Here is a 23,284-nt window from a genome sequence, read left to right as displayed (position 1 = left end):
CGTCAGCACTTCCTCCCTTCTAGGTAGGCCCCTGGCTATTGATGGAGACCCTTTTCTTTCAAGGAGCCATGCTGAACTACAATCGGTACAGACCTCAGAAACTGTACAGCGACACCCAAGGACCCCCTGGGGAAGAATTCCAGTCTGAAGGGACTTTGTGGCCCTGGATGAACCTGACAAATGCCCCCCACCCAGGCGTGGCCCCGGTCATGGCCTGTGCCACACTGTCTTCCGGGCTCGGGCCCTCTGTTTCTTGTTGCTCACAGAACTGCGGGAGAAACACTCAGTCTCCAGGCAGACGCCCATGTGCCCCCCCAGGGGGTGAGTGTGGTCCCAGTCTGCACGGACAACGTGACACTAGGAGTGCACAGGGTGGACGTCAGGATATACTCATCCAACTGCTCTTGGGGCCCCTCCCCACCGACCTGATGACCTCCAGCTCCGTGCAGGCGTCTGGCAGGTCAAGAGTGCGGGATTCCCCCTTCTCCTGGGACGTGGTGTGCACAGGGGTGGTGTCGGAGGAGGACACGGTCTCTGCCTGGTCCTCGCTGAAAGGGTTGTGGCGCTGGGTGGGACTCTTGGTGGAGGCCTTGCTGCTGGTCGGGTCCGAGGCGGTAGAGCGGGGCCCGCTGACAGTGTCTGTGAGGTCTCCATCTGGGAGAACGGGAAACAGGAGACAGCCCGTCAGACAGCATCTGGGGCCCCCGGGCCCCCAAGGCATGCCTTATCCCATGAGGGAGGCGGGTGAGTTCCTCCCAGGGAAATCCGACCGGGGTGGCCCTGCTTTAAGATTTGAAGCCCCAGAGCAACAGGACCTGGGACCTGGGCTTGAAGAGCGACTTGGAGGGACACCACCACCACCTGCACTGGGAACCCTCAAGAGCTCGTAGCAATCTGGCCCAGTGCGAGTTAAGAGCCCCGAGGTTAAACAGCCTCCAGGCTGAAGCCCCTTAGGACAGTGACCTCGATGCCTCAAGAGGAAATGAGCCACAGACCTCTCAGGTTAACCTCAGAGCCTTCCGACGGAGAGTGCCAGAGGGGCACTGGGGAGCCCCTTCAGCACCAAACGCCACCGGCAGGGCTGAGATACCCAAAGTCCTCTGAAGGGTGCCCACCCCAGAGGCAGATAAAACGCAACAATGGCAGAGAGAATAGAGGGAGAGACTGGGAATCAGAGAAAATGAGGGGTGCAGAGTGGGGGCAGGGGCTGGGGGCAGGGGCTGAGGGCAGGACAGGGAGCCCAGAGAGTGAGGAGCGTGGGGGAAGGGCAGAAGACGGACCCAGAGCACAGGAGGCAGGACGAGAGGCCAGATCAGGGCAACGAGGAGATGCCAAGGGGAGAAGAAAGGTGTGCCGAGTGGCTGCCCCCCAACAGCTGCCTCATGGGCTCTTCGGCGGCCGCTTCTCTCCCTGACATCCTATCCGCTCACTCCTGGGGAGGGGGGTGAGGGGAAGGGGGGGGCAGGACCAGGCGCCCCTTGAAGGTGAGAGCTGGGAACTCAGTTTCACTCAGCTTGCCTACTGGTCCTTTCTGGGTGGGTCACCCTGACCCTTGGCTCCACCCTGGGGAGAAGGCGGGGAGGGGAGGGGGGCTGACTCTCCAGAGAGGGGCTGGTTTAACGGCTCCCCCTGCCCCCAACCATCCGCCCCAGGTACTGGAACGGGCGTGCCTAAAGCACGCGGGGCACTTATCTGGTGGCAGATGGGAGCTGCCCCAGCAGAGGACTGAGGCCCTACTGGCGGAAGAGGCTGGGTGACAGCTAATGGCACGGGACAGGGGACGTTCACGCCCCATTTGCCAGCTTACACACGTCTCGTTGGCCATTATCTGCCCAGAGGAGACACAGTAAACACGCTTCCCGTCCTCAGCCTCATCCGGAAGGGCCCGACCTGCTGTCGGCTGCCTAGTGGGTCTTGGAAACCGCTGGGCAGCTGTCTGCTGATGCAGCACATCAGCCAGTTTGTTAAAAAGTACAGCGTCTCTTCATGGGAGGACAAAAGCGGGGCCGAAAGCAATCGCCAGCCCTGCCAGAGAAACACTAGCAACACACGAGATGTGCTGCTCATGTCCCGGGACCCCAGAGCCTTCGTTCTCAGGTGCAGCAAACCTCGCCCTTTGGTCTCAAAGAAGGATGCCGCAAGGCCAGACATTCTTGCTCCAGCCCCCAGAGACCTGCGGCTGTCTGTGGGAGCAGCTGAGGGGCGAGTGAGCAGGCCACGGGACGTGCTGGGTGTCAAGGCTGGACGCTGGGGGGGCCCACCAGTTCTGGAAGTGAGCTGAGGACCATGGAAGGCCGCCCCAACCCCCACTCCAGGGCCCAGAGTTTGGAGCCGCCCCCGAATCCTGCTCCCCTCCGGGTGGAAGCAGGCAAAGCTTCCCAGGTGAGCTGCCAGAGGAGCCTCGGGAACTCAGGAGGTCACGGGGTGGGGTGGGGGGTGGGTTAAGGTCACCCGGCCCCCGGAGCCCAGCCCGGCCCCGCCCGAGCAAGCAGTGCCACCGGGGCTGTTAGCTCTCAGGCCACAGGGAGCTCTCAAGGGCTGCGGAGGAAGGTCAGGCCCTGCTTGTCAAGTGACTGCAACAGGCAGCAAGGAGCTGGGTCGGGAGGGGGTTAGTGGTTAGAATCAGAGGGAGAGAGAAAAAAAAAAAAAACAAAACCAATGCCCAGCATGTGCACTGCAAGAAGAGAGGTTGAGAGGGTAAATGATGTTACGATGGAATTCTGGATTTCGGGCTGATCTTAACTAACTACCCCGTGGCACTCTTCGGTGCTACACTCACAGCCAGATGACCTAATTAATTTTCCCTCATGCCGTATCTTATTTCCCTCAAACTAAGCTATTTCATGCTCACGTTACTTGGGAAAAGATCATCCGTCATGCGTTACTCAGAGATCACGGCACTAATAGCAAAGGGGCCGGCTCTGGAGCAGCGGAGAGAGACGCACATCTCTGTCTCCTGCCCAGGATGAGCAGTCAACACCCCCGCCCGGGCCAGCCCCTGGCGGAAGGGGCCCACGGGGTGAGTGGTTCTTTAACAAGGAGGGAGCGGGGGTAGCTATGGCCTCAGATCTAGAGGAAGCATTAACCCTCTCGTAATCGTGAGAACGTGGGGTGGAGCTCTACGGACTCTCGGAAGCCCAGAAAGCGGAGTCACGGGCAGGAGAACACCCAAGTGTCGTTGCCGCTTAGTGGACAGGTGGGAGAGCGGGCAGATTCTCTCTTAATCTGCCTTAAAACCTCAGAGAGAATCTCCCTGTGGGAAGTTTCAGCAGTGCGTGGGCAGTTTCGCTCATTCGGTCCTCAGTCTCTTTCAACCATGCCAGAGAGGAGGCCGTCAAGAACGGACTGGAGGAATCGAGTCCTCTGCCTTTCCTGCTCGATGCTTCTGACCCAGGAGCACATCTGACCTGAAAGAGCTTACGGTCCACAGGTTCAACCCACGCTTTCCAGAACAAGTCCCCGCTCGCTGGGTCGGGCCACTGGCACCCCCGCGAGGTGGCGGTCCCCTGTGCACATCCGGCGCTTCGACCGGCAAGGGAATCGGGACGGGAGATCGCTTGGCGACCCCATGCGGCCACCGCGTGAAGGCGGGAGTCCTGCGCTAGGAGATGGGATTTGCCTAGGTCAAGTTCTCCTCCTGCAGAATTCCATCTATCAGAAGAGCAAACTTGGCTTTATTATGATCACTGACATTATTACAAATAATGAGCTGATTTCGAATCATGCAGCAAGCTTGGCATGGAAACGTAGCGAAACGGGAAAAGAGGGTGACAGCGGACTCTGTCCCACCTTCCCAGTCTGTGCTGGGTACAGACGGCACTGCTGGAAACACATCTCCAAAATCATAATCTACAAAAACGAGGGACAAAACCGAAGATTAGAAACGGGCGGTGGCAGGACAGGGAGGGCGGGGGCAACGGGGCGGGCGACACGGGGAGAAAACCAGAGAGGAAAAAGCTACACTTTCTACCTTTCATCGAACAGCTTTGGGGAACTCTTAGGCTTCTCAGCTCGGACACTGGCCCAGAAGCTCTGAGCAGCTAGAAAGACCTCTGGGGACAATCCTTTCCAACCCCAGCACCTGGTTCTGGGACGTGGGCTCCCCCGTACCTAACCTTCTTTTCTATCCCCTGCCTTTCTTCCCTCTGAACCGAGCAGCGGGTGGCAGGTGGGCTCGAGGGGACGCGTCCGCCGTGGACGGCCCAGCTGCTCCCTCGGGGCCTGGCCCCTGGCTTCTCCGAGGCAGCCCGTGAGCGCAACCCAAGGACACTGTGCCGCCGCCTTCCACTTGTACAAGGAGTCGTGCTGACAAGTCTGAAAGTATTGCCCTCATGGGCCCTCGGCTCATTGCACGAGCAGACACGGGGGAAGAGGGCCAGGGCCTCAATGCTAATGCAGTTCTAGGGGCTGAACTTGTGCTCGGGGTCCCCTTCCCTGGAGCTGAGGCAGGTGCAGCCAAGGAAGAGCTCTGGTTTCCCACACGGGACGAAGGTTGGAGGAACGGCCGGTTTTGCAAACGAACACAGGGGGTCTGAGGTTTGAAAGAAACTGGGCTGTTCCAGTAAGTTGTTGGATCAAGAAAACAAAGCAACCTACAGACGTGATGACAGTCTTTTCCAGTCTCAGGTGCAGTGGGGGCCATCAGCCCTAACATGCTAGCAAGTGCGGGAGGGGCTCCTGAGAAACGGGGGTCAAGTTTCCCTGAACTTCGGACCCGTCTGGCTCTCTCGTCTCCATCCAGGGGTTGCTCCGCCTCTGTCTGCCTAGAACCAGGGCAGCGCGGCCTCCCCAGGCAGGTGGCCCTCGCCCCTGCAATGGCAGGGAGAGTTCCCGGGTCACGCAGCTAATCCCTCCTCACGTAGAAAACCGCCCCAGGCGTGTGGCACTGGCCTTCTGGAAAAGAGTCTGACATTCCCATGATCTCACGCTGGCTTTTTGTGCCCACAGTCAGTGTTTTAGCTGCCGCGGAGACACTGAGCAAACGAAGATCTGGGAAATGGTGGGCCCTGTCGAACTTCAAATCTCCCCCATCAGACCGGACCGCAAGGAGCCCGGAAAGACGCCAGCCAGCCAGGCGCCAGCAGTGTCACCGCAGAGGCGTGGCTCCCGGCCGCCCGGGGGCGCTTACCCTCGCTGGATGGGGCAATGGCGCTGTCATCCCACTCCAGGTTGGTGGAGGTGACGGAGTTGAAGGAGTTGAGGGACAGGCTGTCCGAACCTTGCACGGAGCTGGGGAGGCGGTCTTCGAAGTCCAGCAGGTACTGAGGTTTGTAGTAGTCAGGCATGTAGGGGGCCAAGTCCAAGTAAGGGGCGTCCTGAGACGAGAGTGCAGAGGGCAGGCTTGGCTGCGGGAGGCCTTGGGCGGCCATGCGCAGACCTGCCCCCGCCAGGCCTCCTGTGCTGGTTTTCCTTTGGGAGAGCAGTGGGCCTAAGGCTCTAAATTCAGAAATTAGCCGCTAAAAGGAGCGATGAGAATGGCTGTGGCTCATACAGCGATGGACTCGAGGCCAACGGAGATGCCAGAACCCTACTCTGCCTGTCGACCCCTCCTTGACCTCTGCGACCATGAGAGTCGCTCCTGTTTCCTCCAGTTTCGCCTACTTTTCAGTAGGCAGCCTGTGCTGCTGGTGCGGGGGCCTGGCGGGGTGACTGGACTGGGACGGGGCAGCTGCCCGCTGATGAGCCAAGTCCAGAGCCGCTTTGGGCCCTCCTCAGCCCCTCCTGGGCCAGCGTCCCGTTTCTCCAGTGGGTGAGCGTGAGGGAGGCTGGGAAGCAAGGAGCCGAGGACCCTTCTAGGATCCTAAGAGGCACAGGGGTGAACGTGCCTGGTCTTTCTCAAACACACTGGAAACATGACAGAGGGTATTTTAGCACTAAATACTCCAGGCGATGTGGGGACAGACAGGCAGGAAGGGGTCACCGGAACGAGGCGTTCTGGCTTAGATAAGCCAAGATAGAATCACCTACTCAGTTCCACTGTTCTGACCCTGAACCCTCCCGTCCCTGAACACCAAACATGTGGCTCAGGCTCAGTCACACCCCACGGGTCCCCTGAGAGGAACCAGAAAAGCAAAACGGTATGCCCACCCTGCCCACCCCGCTGCCCCCGCAGGCAGCAAGAGCCAAGGGGTCTCACCAGATCCAGGTCGAATCGAATGAACTCCAGCCCAGACACCAAGGTCAGGAAGAGAGTCAGGTGATCGTGGCTGCAGACCAGGGCATTCCTGTGAGACACGAGGAGGGACGATGGTTACCAGCTTGGCCGTATCTCCCGGGCAAGCCGGCTGTGTTGAAATTTGACATGTGACGTCCCCAATCCCTGGAGGGCACCCAGCTTGGGGCAGCCTTCACCCGCCCCTTTCCAGCATATTCTCCTACTGGGTTTAGAGCCACACAGCACTTTCCTGCCAGTGTCTTCAGCTATGGGGCCTGCGGCACACGGCTCATCTAGCTCTCTGCAGCTGCTCTATGTGGTTAAGCATTCCAGTAAGGTCTGAGGCCGGGGTGGAGGATCGGGCAGAGGCAGAGCACCACATTGCTACACAGGACCCCGGGGGGGACGCCTGTCCAGACTCCCGGCAAAGGCATCACAGGCAAGGCGCTGAGGCCTCTTCGGCCACCGTTGACGTGGCCCCAGCATGCAATGCCAGGCTAGGCCTCTGACGTGGCACGCCATGGTGTCTGCGTGTGACAAGAGTCTTTGGGACAAGGTTCAAGGGGAGCTCCGGGGCCACGGGAGACAGACTGTGCCGGACACTCACTTGACGTAGTATTTGTGCAGCAGACCCAGGTTCTCCTGGAACAGCCGCAGGTAGCTCTCCAGAGAGTTCTCGTTGAGCGCCAGGTACAGCCAGGCCCTGCCTGCAAACACACGGCAGGAGTAACCAGAAGGAAGGTCTGGTTCTTCCGGCCCAGGGCGGGCGGGAAGGAAAGTAAGAGTAGCTGAGGCCACCCAGCACTCAGAGAGCCTCCTTCCTGTCTTGTTGTAGGGCCGTAACCCCTGACACGGGCCGGCTCCTGGTCAGACCCTCGCTGGCGGCGGGGCAGGGAGACCTGAGAAAGAGCGCAGGTCACACGGTCCAGACGGGTTGAGAAGTATGAGCACTGTGCACCAGCCCCGGCGGCTAACCCCAGCTCAGGGAGAGAAGCGAGGCTCCCCGTTCCGGGCTGGGGCTCCAGAGGAGTCCGGTTGTCCTCAGCACCTCACTGTCCTTCCCCCCCGGCCGTGACGCCCCAACTAACTGTCATACGCAGGGCGCCAGCAGCGGAACGCCCCTCTGCCACTGGGCGCCACGGGGGGAATCAGCCTCCCGGGGCTGACCCTGAGGCCACACCTTCGCCCCGGGCCACCCATCACGGGGAGGACGGCGGTGGGCCCTTCCCAGCATCCCCCTGGGCCTACTCACTGCGCCCCAGGTTGGTGGCCACGTGCTGCAGCACCTCGATCTGTTTGATGGCCTCTCTCCGGGTGAAATGCACCACGAGCACCCAGTAGCCAGATGAGAGGTCTTGCAGTCTGAGAAAACAGGACAGGAGCTGCCATGACCCGAATGAGCTGGGGGCCGAAAGCAACAGGGTCCCGGCTCCCAGCTCCCAGCAGGGGCCCAGGGCAACCACCACGCCTTCACGCAGGGTCTCATTTGCTGCTAATTCTTTCCACAACCATTCACGCCCGCAAGGAGGTGATTTACGGGGGCAATTACAGACAGCCTGTGGCCTGAGGCAAATCTCTTTCTGCCAAGAGAGGGAAGAAATAAAGGGCAGAGGAGGGGAAGGACTTCTCTCTGGAGGCTCCCAGGTGCCCCGCGGTCGGTCTTCTCCGGAAAGGACCCCCAGCTCACCCATACAGCAGGGCGTGGTCCAAGTGCTCGCACAGGCGCTGCAGGACCTTGTCGTGGTTCCGGATGGCAGGCGTCTCGTCCTCGCAGGCGGCAAAGTAGCTCTGCAACTGACAGGTGAACAGAGCGGCCCAGAGTGAGAAACAGATAAAGAGGGGGGCTGTAGCAGAGGGCAAGGGGAACCAGTCCCAGGGCACCTGGCTGGCTCGGTGGGTAGAGCGAGCAATGCGTGATCTCGGGGTTGTGGGTTCAAGCCCCACGTTGGGTTTGCAGACCACTTAAAAATAAAATCTTAAAAGAGGGGCGCCTGGGTGGCTCAGTCGGTTGAGCGTCCGACTCTTGATTTCGGGTCAGGTCACGATCTCAGGGTTTGTGAGCTCGAGCCCTGAGTGGGCTCTGTGCTGATTCTGTCTCTCTCTGCCCCTCCCTGACTCACGCTCACTCTCTCTCTCTCTCTCTCTCTCAAGATAAATATTTTTAAAAAATAACAAAAGAAAAAAACAAGTCCAGTGATGTATCCGTGGTGACCAAGAGACAAGTCTACCTCGAACCGCCTGCACCGGCTGCTTACCCAGCATCCAGAGGGCAAAGGCTGTATCCTCGGGGCCAAGTCCCAAGAGGTCCTCAGCTAGTGCTTTGCACAATGCCAGCTGGATGCTGGGAGGGGTCCACAGCCTGGGTGTAGGTCTCACGTGGTACCAGGCTTCGAGTCAGGGCCACAGCGCCACACCACTCCAGGGGCCCTACGTGCAGCCTTATCTATATAAACGCCACCCACTCCCGGAGTTGTGTGACACGGTGGCCCTTCTCTGGTGGCCTCCTTGCTGGAGGCTGACCTGGGACACAGATTTGCCCGAGGAGACAGACTAGGTTGGATACGGGTCGGGGTATCATGTCAAGCCCTGCTCCAAGAAGGACACCTGTTTCCGGGCTGGCGGGTGGGGGCAGGCGGGGAGACGAACCGCAGCAGTAAGCAAAGCAAAGGCCAACGGAGGGGAGGGAGGCTCTCTCCGCCAAGAAAGCCCCGATGCTTGAACTGGATCCTCTGAAACCACCGTGAGGAGGCAAGGAAAGCCCTAGGAGACAGGTCTTTCCACCAACTTTCTTCCAGCCATACTCTGGTCTGCTGTTGCCCTCCTGATGGCCAGACCGGGGGGCGGGGGGTGGGGGTGCAGACACACAAAAAGAACACTCATCTCAGGTTTGGGCCCTTGGCACTGGACAAACGTGTTCTCAAGTGTTTTCTGGACGCAGTGGTAGAGACAGCAGCAGCAGCAGCAAGAGACATCAACCACACCAAGGAGCACGCGCTCTTGGCGAGAGGCCAACCATTCAGCACCCACAACAAAAATAGCCTCTCTTTCCCGTGGCCCAGGGTGAGTCCAGCGGCCCTGCTGGCCCGGGATAGACCCCAGTCCTGTGGGGCCACCCTCTCTCCTGAGAGACAGGCACCACAGTCCCGGGAGGAAGGTTTCCAGAACTGAACGGAAAAGGGCGGTGAGCTTGTGCAAGCTGCCCAATTCCCTCCCAGCAACGGCTGGGGCTTGCCTTGCTCACTTCAGGACAGGGAACCATACCGGACTCCAGACTTTCCTTTTTCTTTCTTTTTTTCAACACCCGAGCAAATCTGAGATCAGAGAGTCTTTGACAGATGTTAGAGCTGGCAGGATCTTTCGAGATCTCGTGAACTCCCTTACTGAGGACGCAAAATGAACGTTTATTCATTTTCTTGATTATAAGAGTAGCCACACTGGGGCGCCTGGGTGGCTTAGTCGGTTGAGCATCCGACTTCGGCTCAGGTCATGATCTTATGGTTCGTAAGGTCGAGCCCGGCGTCAGGCTCTGTGCTGACAGCTCGGAGCCCGGAGCTTGCTTCAGATTCTGTCTCCCTCTCTCTCTGCTCCTCCCTTCCTTGTGCTCTCTCCTCCGTCTCAAAAATAAATAAACATTAAAAAAAAAAAAAAAACTAAAAAAAGAAAAGTAGCCACACCTACCATAACACTCAAGAGACGTGGAAAAGCTTTATCATTTTTTGTTTATTTTTATCTCTTTATTTATTTTTAATGTTTTATTTATTTTTGAGAGAGAGAGACAGAGCGTGAGAGGGGTTGGGGCAGAGAGAGAGGGAGACACAGAATCCGAAGCAGGCTCCAGGCTCCGAGATGTCAGCACAGAGCCTGACAAGGGGCTCGAACTCACCAACCGTGAGATCATGACCTGGGCTGAAGTCGGATGCTTAACCGACTGAGCCCCCCAGGCGTCCCTGTTTTGTTTATTTTTAAAGAGAAGGTGGTTGAAACCAGTGGAGGTTAAGACCCTCACTGTGATTTTTAGCTAAGGGAGGGAGCCAGAGCTGGAACTCAGACTCCCTTTTCAGGTCAAGAGACTTTTGAAACAATTATTCCGAAAACAACACTGGCTCACCCTAAAAATTCCAGCAACACGGAGTGTGTATAAAGTGTAAAGACCACCTGGGCCCCCGTTCCCCACTGTCAACAGCTTGCGCGTGTGTCCTCCCAGCATGCCGCCTGCATACACAGACTTAAAAATTAAGAGAGCGAAGGAGGGTCATGCTACACTCATTGTTCCGAAACGTGCTTTTTCTCAACGATGTACGAAGCATCTATTTGCGCACCATTCCATACAGAGCGGCTGCGTTTTTCCAGAGCCACCCTGCATTCTGAAAGAGGATGCTGTTAGCTAAACGGCTGCTGTCTCCCGTTCTCTGAAGCCACATGTGACGTGCATCTGTGGATCCCCGGATCCGTGCATGTGAGCACCCGTGGATCTCTGTGTGGCTATTTCTGTGCGGTGTGTGCTCACAGCCGAACTGCAGACCTTTTAAAATGCTCGACTGATGTGTGCTCTCACCGTGCGGGCTAACCCTGGATACAATTAGTCTAATTCTTGCCAGTCCAACTGCTGAAAGACAGTACCTAATTGTTGTTTTGGGTTTTTTTTTTTTTTTTTGAAGTTTTTTTTTTTTAAGCAATCTCTATGCCCAACGTGGGGCTGGAATTCACAAGCCCGAGATCAAGAGTCGTGCACTCCTCCGACTGAGCCGGCCAGCCGCCCGGGTACCTGCTTGCTCTAAACTGGATTTCTCCCCACACTAGTGCAGCTGACCACCCTTATTAGCTGTTCCCCGTCCCTATTTCTTCTCCTGTGAGCCGCCTATTTGAACCGCTGCTCAATCTTGTCTGCTTCTCTTTCTCCTGCTGGTCTGTCGCAGCTCTCTGCCGGTGAAGGATTTAGTCCTGTGTGTTGCTTTGAATTCTTATTTTTGCCCAGGGTCAAATGACCTTTAAATTTTGCTTGTGGTGGGTTTTTTTTTTTATCCTATTGAGAAACTTTTGTGTTTTCCGAGCCAACTCGGTCAATCTTTTTCTTGACGGTCTCCCGTTTTTCCCGGTCTAGTATCACAAAAGTATTTTTATCCTTCTATAGTTTTGGTTTCTTCTTCTTCTTTCTTTTCTTTTCTTTTCATTATTATTTTTTTAAGGCTTAAACCTTTACTTTATACATGGCATGAGGTAAGAATCGAGCCTCATTACTTTCTGGATGGAAAATTCATTTTCCACATTATTAGTGGTCCCATCCTGATTTGGGTTTTCATATGCCACCTTTCTAGATTATTTTAACTGGGCCATTGCCTGCCCCTGGGCCAGTCTCCGATTTCAGTTTATTTATTTTGAGAGAGGAAGAGAGTAAGGGAGGGACAGAGAGCCAGGGAGAGAGAGAATCCCAAGCAGGCTCTGCACTGTCAGTGCAGAGCCCAAAGCGGGGCTTGAACTCACAAACTGTGAGATCACGACCTGAGCCGAAATCCAGACTCGGACGCTTAACCCACTCAGGCGCCCCCAGTCTCTGATTTTTAATTATTTTCACTTTGTTTGTCATTTTGATATGGGCAGAACAAATCCACCCCACCCCCCGACTATTCTTTTCCGAAACTGTTTTGACTATCCTGGCACATTCGTTTGGATTCAAATTTCAATTCAACTACCTTTGGGGCTTGGAGTAGAATTATACTGAATCTTGGGATTATTTGGGGGGGAGACGGTATCTTTGCGACACTAAGTCTTGCCATCTGGGGCCGTGGAACTTTCCCCCAGTCATGCAGGTCTCCTCTTACATCCTCTGGTAAGTGTCAGAGCTTTGGTTAGGTAAGTCTCGCACATTTACTGCCAAGTGGGTTACACACATACACATATATTATGAGTTAGGCAACATTCTGCCAACCGGGAAACAACTTCTACAGGAAGTACAACAGAAAGGGCGCGTAACGCGGCGCTGAAGGGTGGGCGCTCTGGGCAGGAAGCAGGGGTCCAAAGCTTGGCTCTGCTGCTATGGAGCGGCAAACTGCTTGGCAAACTGCTCAACCGACTAAACTCTCATTTTTTTCCTCTGGGTGGCTCAGTGGGTTAAGCGTCCGACTTCGGCTCAGGTCATGATCTCACCGCTCGTGGGTTCGAGCCCCGCCTCAGGCTCTATGCTGACAGCCCGGAGCCTGGAGCCTCCCTCGGATTCTGGGTCTCCCCCTCTCTCTGCTCCTCCCCCGCTCGTGCTCTCTCTCTCAAAAATAAACGTTAAAAAAATTTTTTTTAAACTCTCTTTTTCTCATCTGTAAAATGGGAGAGAGCTGAGCTGTTCAGTATAGCAGCTGCTAGCTCCATGGGACTACATTGAATTAGTTAAAATTAGACACAAGTAACAATTCAGTTCTTCAGTGACACTGGCCACATTTCACACGCTCAATAGCCCGTGCGAGCGGTCAGGGGTTTCTGACAGTGCAGGTACAGAACATTTGCCTCCTTGCAAAAGTTCCATCGGACGGTGCTAGTTTGGAGGATTGAATGATACAAAGCATGCAAAGGGCTTTCCATCCACAGATCCTGGTAAGTAGCAACCGCTCGGTAAACATGAGCCACTCTTATTAAGAGCAATGAAACCGTATTCTTAAACCCGTAACAAACCGCTCAGCTAAACCTAACAGCAGGTACAAATGAGACACAATGAAGCGCTCTGCGCTCAAGAACTACCATTCCCTTCGCTGGTTCACCAGCAGGGGGTTCCGAAGCCTACCCTTTAACCACTCTTTTTGTTCTTGTCTTTTTAGTGTTTTATTTATTTTTGAGCGAGAGGGCACAAGGTGGGGAGGGGCAGAGAGAGACGGAGACGGAGGGTCCAAAGAGGGCTCCGCGCTGATAGCCGCGAGCCCGACGTGGGGCTCGGACTCACGAACCGCAAGATCGTGACCTGAGCCGAAGTCGGACACTCAACCGACTGAGCCACCCAGGTGTCCCTTAACCGCTCTTTTCACAGCATCTTTTACAGCAGGTTAATAAAGATGCCCCGTGATCTCAGGGGACAAGGTGTTCTCGAATCGACGCTGCAGCCCAGCATGGTTCCTGAGAGGAGCAGGAAGAAAGGGAGAGTCTATGAACCAGTGACGGGAGGACTTTAGGAGCTGTGCCCACAGCTTGACCTCATGCTTTGGGAGTTGGTCAGCAAAGCACGACGCGAAGGTAAACGGCGGAGGTGTTCTCCCTTCACCGTGGAGAGGTCGCAGCCGGTAGCCACTCACTACGCCGGTAACATCAGCAGGCTCTGAAAGCTGGGGAGTGGGAGGGGAGCAAACATCACACAAACGAGGGCGCTAGGGCAACAGAATTTAGGGAATGAGGATAAGGAACACAAGTCAGCCTGGAAGCACAGTCACCAACTGTGTTCCAAACTACTCTTCGGTTCCATACAATACACCTGCTGCTGGGACTGATGCGGCTCTGTTCAGAGCCACCGTTTACTGAGCGTGCTTATTACGTGCACTAGGAAGGGGAGGGGTGGATGTCCAGGGGCAGACAACTGGGATTGGAATGTGGGTTCTGCTACTCACTCACTGTGTGACCTTGGGCAAGTGACCTCCCCTCTCTAAAACTCAGTGTCCTCCAGAGCAGATGAACATAAGGGAAGAGAAGCAAAAATAATCTAAAAACAGGGAGGGGGACAAAACAGAAGAGACTCATAAATACGGAGAACAAACAGAGGGTTCCTGGAGGGGTTGTGGGAGGGGGGATGGGCTAAATGGGGAAGGGGCATTAAGGAATCTACTCCTGAAATCACTGTTGCACTATATGCGAACTAATTTGGATGTAAAATGAACAAATAAAAAATTTTTTTATTTTTTTTTTTATTTTTTTTTATTTTTTTATTTTTTTTTATTTTTATTTTTTTATTTTTTTTATATTTTTAAATATAAAATTTATATTTTATAAATATAAATTTATATTTATATAAATATAATATATTTATATATATTATAAATATATAATTTATATATTTATTTATATATTTTTTATATATATAAATAAATATATATATTTATATATATTTATATATTTATATATTTATTATTTAGCGTCGGGCTCTGTGCTGACAGCTCGGAGCCTGGAGCCTGTTTCGGATTCTGTGTCTCCCTCTCTCTCAGACCCTCCCCCATTCATGCTCTGTCTCTCTCTGTCTCAAAAATAAATAAAACATTAAAAAAATTTTAAAAAATTTTTTTAAAAATTAAAAACTCAGTGTCCTCATCTGTGAAATGGACTTAGTAATCCTCCCTATAGGTTGCTGTAGGGGTTTAGATAATATGGACGCTGTCTTTATCAAAGTGACGATGACATACTTTACAAACACTATTTAATTTAGTCATTACAGCGGCTCCATAAAGTAGGTCACAGAGCTAGTAAGTGGCAGAGCCAGACTCTCGATCCAGGTCTTTCCATCTACCCTGGGCTCAAGATCCCTGAATGAATAATGTATATAAAATGTTATGCTCTGATCTAATATGCTGCAGGAGAATGCAAGAAAGAGAAATGCGGTCTCTCTTTTTCAAGCCACAGAACTAAAAAGCCACAGAAAAAGCAATTCTTCTTGGAAGATGAACCACGGAGAAATGGCAGGGCAGCATGTTTAAGAAGTCTTGCCTATTTTTCTCGCCATCTTTTTGCCCCACACCGGCATCTCCCCAGGAGTGAGGAAGTGTATCATTTGGCTAACCCGCCACCGTTGCCCCGGGTGGAAGTGAGAAAGGGTCGGGCTCGAGATCTATTGTGATGGCGGTGCCCCAAGGATTTACTGATGGATTAGATACGGGGTATGAGAGAAAGGAAGGTGCCAGGATGATTCTAAGGGTTTTGGTCTGAGCAACTGAATGGCGACGCCGTTTCCAGGTCAGGTGGAACAGTGCTGTGGACGTGGTAAGCTCGAAGCACCTATCAGATATCTAGGTGGTGATGTCAAGGAGACAGGTGTATAAATGGGTCTGGAGCTCAGGGAGTGGTATTTCAAGCCGTGGGATGGACGAGGTCACCCTGGGAGTGCAGGAGGACCAGCACTGAGCACTGAGCCGGGGCCCTCCAATGGGAGACCAGGGGTTCTCGCCCAATCTGCACAACAAAACCACTAGGAGAAGGCAGGTGAATCCTAACGTTCAGGCGCCTTCCCAGATCACTTAAAGCAGAAACTCTGGAGGTGGAGCCCAGGAACCAGTATTTTTAAAACGCTCCCCCGGTTATTCTAATGCCCAGCCTGGGCTGAGGGGCACTGCTTTAGACTGAGAAGGTACAGCCAATGAGGCAGGTCGAAAATCTGGACAGTGTGCGCTCCAGAAGCCAAGCGAAGAAAGTTTCCAAAAGGAGGGAATGATCCCTTCATCAGGGTCAGAGTCCCACAAAAAGGGAGGTGCTGGGAAACCCAGCGAAGGCGATATGAGAGAAGGGATGGGGACAAAAGCCCGAGAGAAGTCGTCCAGGAGAGGTCAAGTTTACTTGGATCCCGTTTCCGGCAAAGGAGGCATTTTTAAAATGACATTGAGGGGCGCCTGGGTGGCGCAGTCGGTTAGGCATCCGACTTCAGCCAGGTCACGATCTCGCGGTCCGAGTTCGAGCCCCGCGTCAGGCTCTGGGCTGATGGCTCGGAGCCTGGAGCCTGTTTCCGATTCTGTGTCTCCCTCTCTTCTCTGCCCGTCCCCCGTTCATGCTCTGTCTCTCTCTGTCTCAAAAATAAATAAACGCTGGGGCGTCTGGGTGGCGCAGTCGGTTGAGCGTCCGACTTCAGCCAGGTCACGATCTCGCGGTCCATGGGTTCGAGCCCCGCGTCGGGCTCTGGGCTGATGGCTCGGAGCCTGGAGCCTGTTTCCGATTCTGTGTCTCCCTCTCTCTCTGCCCCTCCCCCATTCATGCTCTGTCTCTCTCTGTCCCAAAAATAAATAAACGTTGAAAAAAACATTTTTTTAAATGACATTGATGAGGCAATTAGAGCTTAAAAACGTCATAGTTATTTGATGATATTATGGAAAAATTATTAAAATTCTTAAGGTGTGATAGCGGTATCAGGTTATGTGAGAAAAGAATCCTTACCTTTGAGCAATGTTTACTGAAAAATTTACGGATGTCTGGATCAGGCAGGGCGCCTGGGTGGCTCAGTAAGTTGAGTGTCTGACTCTTGGCTTTGGCTCAGGTCATGATCTCACCGTTCGTGAGATCGAGCCCCACACCGGGCTTTGCACTGAGAGTGCGGAGCCTGCGTGGGATTCTCTCTCTCTGCCCCTCCTCTGCTCGTCGCGTGCTCTCTCTCAAAGTAAATAAAAATAAACAAAAATAACAGAGGAGTACGCTGTCACAAAATAGCCCATGAGATGATAAGCGCTGCTCATGGACTTCAGCATACCATACTGCCTAGTCTGGGTTCGAAGAAAGAGAGAGGGGAAGAGAAAGGAGGAAGGGAGGGAGGAGAGGAGACAATGATACAGAAAACTCCTTTGGCCAGTTTTGCCGAAAGAGTGGCAAAGAAACGGAGGTGGAGTAAAGGAGTCGAGTCCTTGAACAGGAAAGACAGGATGGCACCCACCACCCCAGGGGAGGGTGGTGCTGATGGGAAGCCAGACGCAGTGGGCAGGTGTGCTTGAAGGCAGCAGGACGAACCGTTCCCATCAAAGGGAAACATCAAAAATAAGCAAGGTCAGCTGAGAACGAAGAGAGGGACTAAGATTTAAAGTAACTTTTTTAAAGCCACGGTCTCCCTAAAGTCCTTTAAGTCAGGCATGTTCCCAGACCACGCCCTGGATTCCCTGCTTCTGATTCTGGGGGTGTGCGCAGGCCCGGGGAGCGCTGGGCTCAGCCCAGCCACTCTCTCAAAGCCAGGAGGACGGTGCTCCCTGCGGAGCACCCTGGGAAGACCGGCCATCACGAGACCGTGCCAGACCCCGTGGCTGCTGGGAAATGTGGGTGGCACACTCCAGCAGGCCAAGAAATGCCTGACTCGGGGCATTTTAATTCGGGTTAGTCCCACTCTCTGCTCTGCGTGGCAGCCGGCTCTCTGTTTCCTCGCTCTCTTATAGACACACAACTGAGGAACAATTTCTAGTTCTGTGGTTGGCACCAAGACACCCTTCCAGAATTGGTTCCTAATAGGTTAACTCAAAGGTAGCCATGAAAGATTACAAATGACCAAAGGAAAATAAGACGGTTACAGGTGCCTTTCTCTCTCTGTCAGTCCACACCAAGGTGGCCGAGATGCTCCGGAGCAAACAGATGGGAGGTCTGGAATCTAACTGCTACCTACTCACAGGCTGTACGGGGGCAGGGCAGCGGGAGGGCTGTGGGAGGGTCCCTATCCCCTATTTACAGAGCTGGATAAGAATTCCTGCCCCAACAAGGGTAGGAGAGTCCACAAGGTGGGACAGACACAGGGCTGTGAACGTGTCTTTGGGAACTGCCTGACCATGCGGGGCTCCCTGCCGGGCCTGCTCCCTCCCTGCTTAGCACACAGAGCACAGGAGAATCTGGTTCCTCTGCTCCCCAGGCAACAGCAGCCGCCCTGTGGGCTCCATGGAGACCAGGTATATTTAGACCACAGAATGTTTAGAACAGCCTCGGCAGTCCAGGAGGTGGAAATCCAAAAGCAGGAAAATCCCACGGAGCAAAGCGTGGACGGATACCTGACTTCAACTCACCTCTTTTATAAATGAAATCCATGATGGCCCTGGTTACATGAGCTCGACTCAAACTCTGAGCCCCCTGAGCTGCAGGGCCACCTGATCCCTGAGCTGCCTCTCACCTGATGCTGCTGCGGGTGCGCTTTGGGCGAGGGACGAGTCTTAAGGAAAATGAGAGGGCACTGCCTGCCTTGCCTTTGGAATTCTATTTACAGTGTGACCACTGCCGGGTCGAAGTGGCCCTGTGGCCCTCTCAGACACCGGCTCTTCTTTCCAAGGCAGAAACTCAGAGGAAAGGCCGAGGTCAAGCCATGTGCTACCGTTTATTACCCACCTTTGGCGTTGGGGTGCCCCTAAGCCTTGATGCCTGAACTCCCCCGGGAGAGGGACCCCACGAGGGTTCATCCCCAGCAGAGACCACTGGAGAAGAGGTGGCGGGGTTAGAACCACCCAATGCCCCCCGGGGAGCCCACCGAAAACCGTGTCCCACACTGGTCTCGCATGAGCATTTTGCACTGGCTGCAGGCACAGACTCATGGATTTGAAGAGAAGGCTCATCCTGCATTCCCTCAAAAATAAACCAGCAAACACGCAAACAAGGCAGGCAAACTGGAGTCTTGTAAGTCTCAGCAAAACTTCTTAAGAATAATAATGCCCGATCCAAGGAATGGAAGGCCAGGGCCGACAGCTTTTCTGTGCGGAATCTCCACTGGAATCTAAGACAAGGCTGGTCCTGGCCAGGCTGAAGAATTTTGGAACCCAAGAGTGCAAGCACCCGTAGAAATCACCTGGTTACACGGCAGAGTTTCCTGGGGGCTTCCATGGTTGGGGGGGGGGGGCTGGTCCAAGTGAGGCTGTCAGTGAATCAAAGTTTGACTATCATACACGCGGAAGATCAGAAGAATCATCTCTCGGCCAGAATCCTCGTTCTGTTGGCAGGGAGATCGGGGCCCAGGGAGGCGAAGACACTTCCTGCCCCTCCAGGCCAGGTGAGCTCAGACACCCCGGTAGTAGCTGTTCCTGGAGCCCCTTCTGCTTCCCTCCCACCTGAGGATAAAGCGACACTCGGGGGTACCTGCCCGAACCATCTGGAAGCGCTCATCCCAATGTCCTACTGAGGGCAGGGCAGTAAGGGGCCCGGGGCCATTCCCAGGGCTCTGCAGAATGGGAGTTAGGGGTCTGGGGACAATGTCAGGAAGGTCTTAAGTGCCTCCCTCCTAGACAACATGAGTGTGTGAACAGAGGCTCTGGCCCACCGCGTGTCGAACACTCCACCAACCCCAGGCAACCGCAGCACTTCTGATTCACTCTCCTGATTTTAAAATCCCTAACCTGAGATCCCACCCCACCTTAGCCTGAAAAATACTTCATTCCCAATGACCGTCAATTACAATTAGATTATAGAACCAGAGAACCGGCAAATGCTACGTAAGGAGCCAGAGATCCTGCAGTTCAGAAATGATCAGCCTGATTCCTTGGGGGGCATGAAAAACACTGTCCTGCTGCCAATGCCCCTGCCCAGGAAGAGCTTGTGCCCGGGCTGGGTGCCATCCTAGGACTGACTGGCCCCACACGGAGGGTCACCACGAAGGGTGTGCTGTTTGTTTGCCACGAGCGCGCACTGTTTCTTGAGCAAGATGAGTGAAATCAATGCTTCTTAACCATTTATTTGCTACTAAATATGCCCAATTATACCGCTTCGCTTCCCACTACCCAAGTCGCTGCTCATTAGCCCCTTTGCTGGAGAGTTGGCCAGCTCTCTGCTTTATTGGCAGCTCATGGAAAGATATGCAGGGGGAAAAAGCTAAAAAAAGCAGGTACTTGAATTATCTGCGGATTCCTTTTTTTTTTTTTTTTTTACTGCTTTCTTTGGGGTGTTGAAACAGTGATAACAGAAGGCGACTGGCCTTGTTAGGCACAGATCTTTTGGGTAATTTGATGAAATATGGTTTCCAAAAGAAGGTAAATGCTTCTCTTTCCTGGGGGAGGCGTGTCCGAGCCCCCAGGTACTACAATTGTTCTGCCTCTCAACACCGCTCCGGGCGCAACTGCTTGTGGCGGGTGGGACTGAGGACTCTTTTCAAAGTAGGGACCGAAATGGAAGGAGTCTCTGCTAAGAGGTCTCTAGGCAAACACCACAGATCTAGAAGCCAACCAATGACCAGAAAGATCACGCGGCACACACTTTGACCACTGGGATGGAGGCGGGACCTGTGTTCTCAGGGCTCCACGGTCAGGTCAGGGTCGTCAGGGCACTGACGTGTGGCACACTGGCAGGAAGAAGGAAGTCTCTCAAAGCCTCCGTTCAGTTAGTCTTTCAAAGCCTGGGAGCGCCCCCTGGTCCTGCATTCATCTTTCACTTCCCCTTTCCTCTGCTGTACCTGCAACACGACCTCACGAACGCGTCCCTCACCCGACAACCATTTTGTTGCTACGGAAAATGGCACCAAGACACCGTCGAAATCAAAACACGAGGTTTTTGAGGACACTGGGGGAACCCGTGCCTCCATCCCATGGTCCGTGCAATACAGTCAGAGACGAGGGGCTGGAAACGTCAATACAGGGTTAAGAGGGATGACAACAACTCCATGGACGACAAATCTGTAATGGCTATTAAAGGGCAGCCATTGTGATTTGCTGACTGGCTGTCTTCTCTTCTACAGTGGCAGCCCCAGGGAGCAGGGGCTTGGTGGGTTCTCGTCACTGCCGGTTCCTAGTGACTGGAAGAGCACCCGGCACGTCACGGTCACTCAGCAATTATTTGTTCAACGGACACGTGCTCTTAAGGAGGACTGAGAGGGTGGCTTGATCATCTGTTATAGTTTCAAGACAGACATCATGGGGATGGAAAAGGCCCAGAGAAATGAAAAGAGCAACAGCCAGGAACATGGTTCGAACCCAGCTCTGCTCTTTATGAGCCTCACAAGCCTGGCAAGTTCCTTCTCTACACCTCATCTCCCACAGGTATGAGATAGGGCCCGTGGCCTATCCTGCAAGTTTGTCGTGAGCCTGACTGAGGAAATGCGTGTAATGGGCAGGTGCTGAAGAAACTCAATGGAGGGACTCCTCTGGGATCATTACCCCGCTGCCTCCTGTACACTTGGGCATTTCGTGCCTCGGCGGTCTGTGACACCCAAAATAAAGAACCTGGGGAGAAAGCGTGAGCAGAGGTTGACTACTTACTTAAGTTTGGAGATTTTTGTGGATTTCAAGTCTACGTTAGTCCCTTTCTCATTCTCATAGGTTACCAGGTTTCTCAGAATCTGTGAGTCCCAACTCTTTAAGACAGTGAATCATGGGAGAGAAGTGTTTCTAGGAAACTAATACTTCCTTCCTTATGTATTTCTTGGTTTTTGTTTTTTTTTTTTAACGTTTTTGAGAGAAAGAGACAGAGCATGAGGGGGAGAGGGACAGAGAGAGAGGGAGACACAGAATCGGAAGCAGGCTCCAGGCTCTGAGCTGTCAGCACAGAGCCCGACGTGGGGCTCAAACTCACAAACCGTGAGGTCATGACCTGAGCTGAAGTCAGACGCTCAACCGACTGAGCCACCCAGGCGCCCCACCTTATGTATTTCTATAATGCTTGTAAAGCATTCAAGAAAAGGGGGGAAAGATACATTACAAACACACAAAATAGGAAAGAATGGGTATGTGGCAGGGCCAGCTGCTCTGCTAGCAAGAAGACAGAGCGGGCCTCCTCGGGACCCTGGATAACCACAATAACCAATAGACCAACGACATGAGCTTTCAGACAGGGGACTGAGCTCCAAAGGGACTCTCCCACAAATGGTCCTTGTCCTCCTGCCTCCAGGGGAAGTTCTAGGATGTTCACACCTTAAGCGAGCAGCAATGAGGAGGACAGGGCTGGAAAGGAAAGTTCCCCCAAACCAACCGGCCCCGCTGCCTCGTTCAGACTCCCACGGAGGAGAGCCAGGGGCCCGGACACGGTTGCTCTACACTGCTAGGTACTTCCAGGTCCCAACCTCAGACACCTGCTTCGTGGTTTCTCAGCAAGCCCCCCCACACCACCCCGGAGAAGAGCCCCATTGCTTTCCTTGGACCTAAGAGCACCGCCAGCTTCAGTGGCATCATCCTCCTGCCATGGTGGTGAATCCTGATGCTCGAGGTGAGCACCGAAGACTCAAGGGGGAGATCGACCCACCCCAGAGCCCCACGGTACCTACAAGTGGCAACCTTTCTCCTGTGGCATCCGTGCTCCAAATATTGCCCCTTGCCTTGCACGTTCAAACCTGTCTTGACCGCTCCACGTTGGTTTTCAGACCAAACGTTTTTGCTGGCTAGCAGCAGATTTTCAGTTTTGCTGGCAATTTCTCGTCACACTGGGCTCCAGCCGGATGAGCTCCGAGGGGGACCCGCAGGAGTCACCACCCCTCCAGCTGAACTCCAGAGTGTTAGCCGTACCACAGAGTGACAACACAGCCACTGCTGTAGCCCCCAACTCAACAGGGGGCCGGCTGCTGCCACATGGCCACCTGGCTTCTGTCCAACCCCGGGTGCAGGTGAGTTTCTGCCCCAACGGGGCTTTCAGTCTGGATGGGCCTCACGCTAGAGCCAAGAGCCAAGAGCCAAAAGCCACGGAGAAAGAGAGGGCCCGGGGTGTTCTTTGATGGGATGGAGAGATCCACAATGTCACAAGACTTCAAACAGAAACCTAATGTTAGAGATGCATTTTGTAGAAGGAAAACCATATCTTAAAACTGAAAAGAAAAAAAAACGAAAAACAATGAAAAGAAAGGGGGGGCACCTGGGTGGCTCAGTCAGTTGGGTGTCCCACTTTGGCTCAGGTCATGATCTTGTGGTTGGTGGGTTTGAGCCCCACATCTGGCTCTCTGCTGTCAATGCAGGGCCTGCTTTGGATCCTGTTTCCCTCTTTCTCTGCCCCTCCCCCATTTGTTCTCTCTCTCTCTCTCTCTCTCTCTCTCTCAAAAATAAATAAATATAAACAAACAAACAAACAAACAAAAAACTGAATGGGCAAGGGGGCACCTGGCTAGCTCAGTCAAAAGACCATGCAACTCTTGATCTTGGGGTGGTGAGTTCGAGCCCCATGTTGGGTGTAGAGATTACTCAAATAAAAAAAAAATAAAAACCACTGGATGGGCAGGGCTCAGAAAAGGCTGTCACAGCATCTAGTGCTCGGTCTGGGTGGGGTCACTCAAAGGCTCGGGTGCATGCTTCTGTGGTTCCTGCTTGGGGGCCTGCGGGTCCCTCCCTGGATAGCCTCCCTGGATAGTCCTGGGAGAGAGGAAAGGAGCCCAGAACAGCCACTGCCAACATCAGGACACATGCAGGGGAAGAGGCAGGAGAAGCAGCCCGACCCCGAGCACTTCAGTTTCTAAAATGTGTGTGTGGATACTATTTTATTTAGATCTCTGCCCCAGCGACTCAGGTCACTGGGGATTTTCAGAACACTTCAGATTTTTAAACTCTT

At 53.8% G+C, this 23,284-nt stretch overlaps 1 protein-coding gene and 1 long non-coding RNA gene across 3 annotated transcripts in view; one reads left to right on the top strand and one right to left on the bottom strand.

The window, feature by feature from the left end:
• The window catches only part of PLEKHM2 (pleckstrin homology and RUN domain containing M2), a 35,872-nt gene that overhangs the window by 7,533 nt on the left and 5,055 nt on the right, over positions 1 to 23,284 (bottom strand). The window contains exons 2-8 of one of the 2 annotated variants that reach the window (XM_086715769.1): positions 7,842 to 7,948; positions 7,407 to 7,516; positions 6,762 to 6,861; positions 6,137 to 6,224; positions 5,129 to 5,315; positions 3,790 to 3,849; positions 426 to 654 (exon numbers count right to left, since the gene is read on the bottom strand). In XM_086715769.1, coding sequence (XP_086571895.1) covers positions 426 to 654; positions 3,790 to 3,849; positions 5,129 to 5,315; positions 6,137 to 6,224; positions 6,762 to 6,861; positions 7,407 to 7,516; positions 7,842 to 7,948 — 881 coding nt within the window. The remainder of the gene's footprint in view (positions 1 to 425; positions 655 to 3,789; positions 3,850 to 5,128; positions 5,316 to 6,136; positions 6,225 to 6,761; positions 6,862 to 7,406; positions 7,517 to 7,841; positions 7,949 to 23,284) is intronic. The other variant, XM_086715770.1, reaches the window with a different exon arrangement.
• Positions 18,673 to 20,996, top strand: LOC147577799 (uncharacterized). The gene is made up of 2 exons (XR_015254499.1): positions 18,673 to 18,821; positions 20,496 to 20,996. It is a non-coding gene; the product is annotated as an uncharacterized LOC147577799 (long non-coding RNA).

This window comes from Puma concolor, chromosome C1 (assembly GCF_028749965.1).
Source record: "Puma concolor isolate L17-30 chromosome C1, mPumCon1.1.hap2, whole genome shotgun sequence".
Classification (NCBI taxonomy): domain Eukaryota; kingdom Metazoa; phylum Chordata; class Mammalia; order Carnivora; family Felidae; genus Puma; species Puma concolor.
Note: the sequence above shows the minus strand (reverse complement) of the source record. Positions and strands in the feature narration are given on the sequence as shown.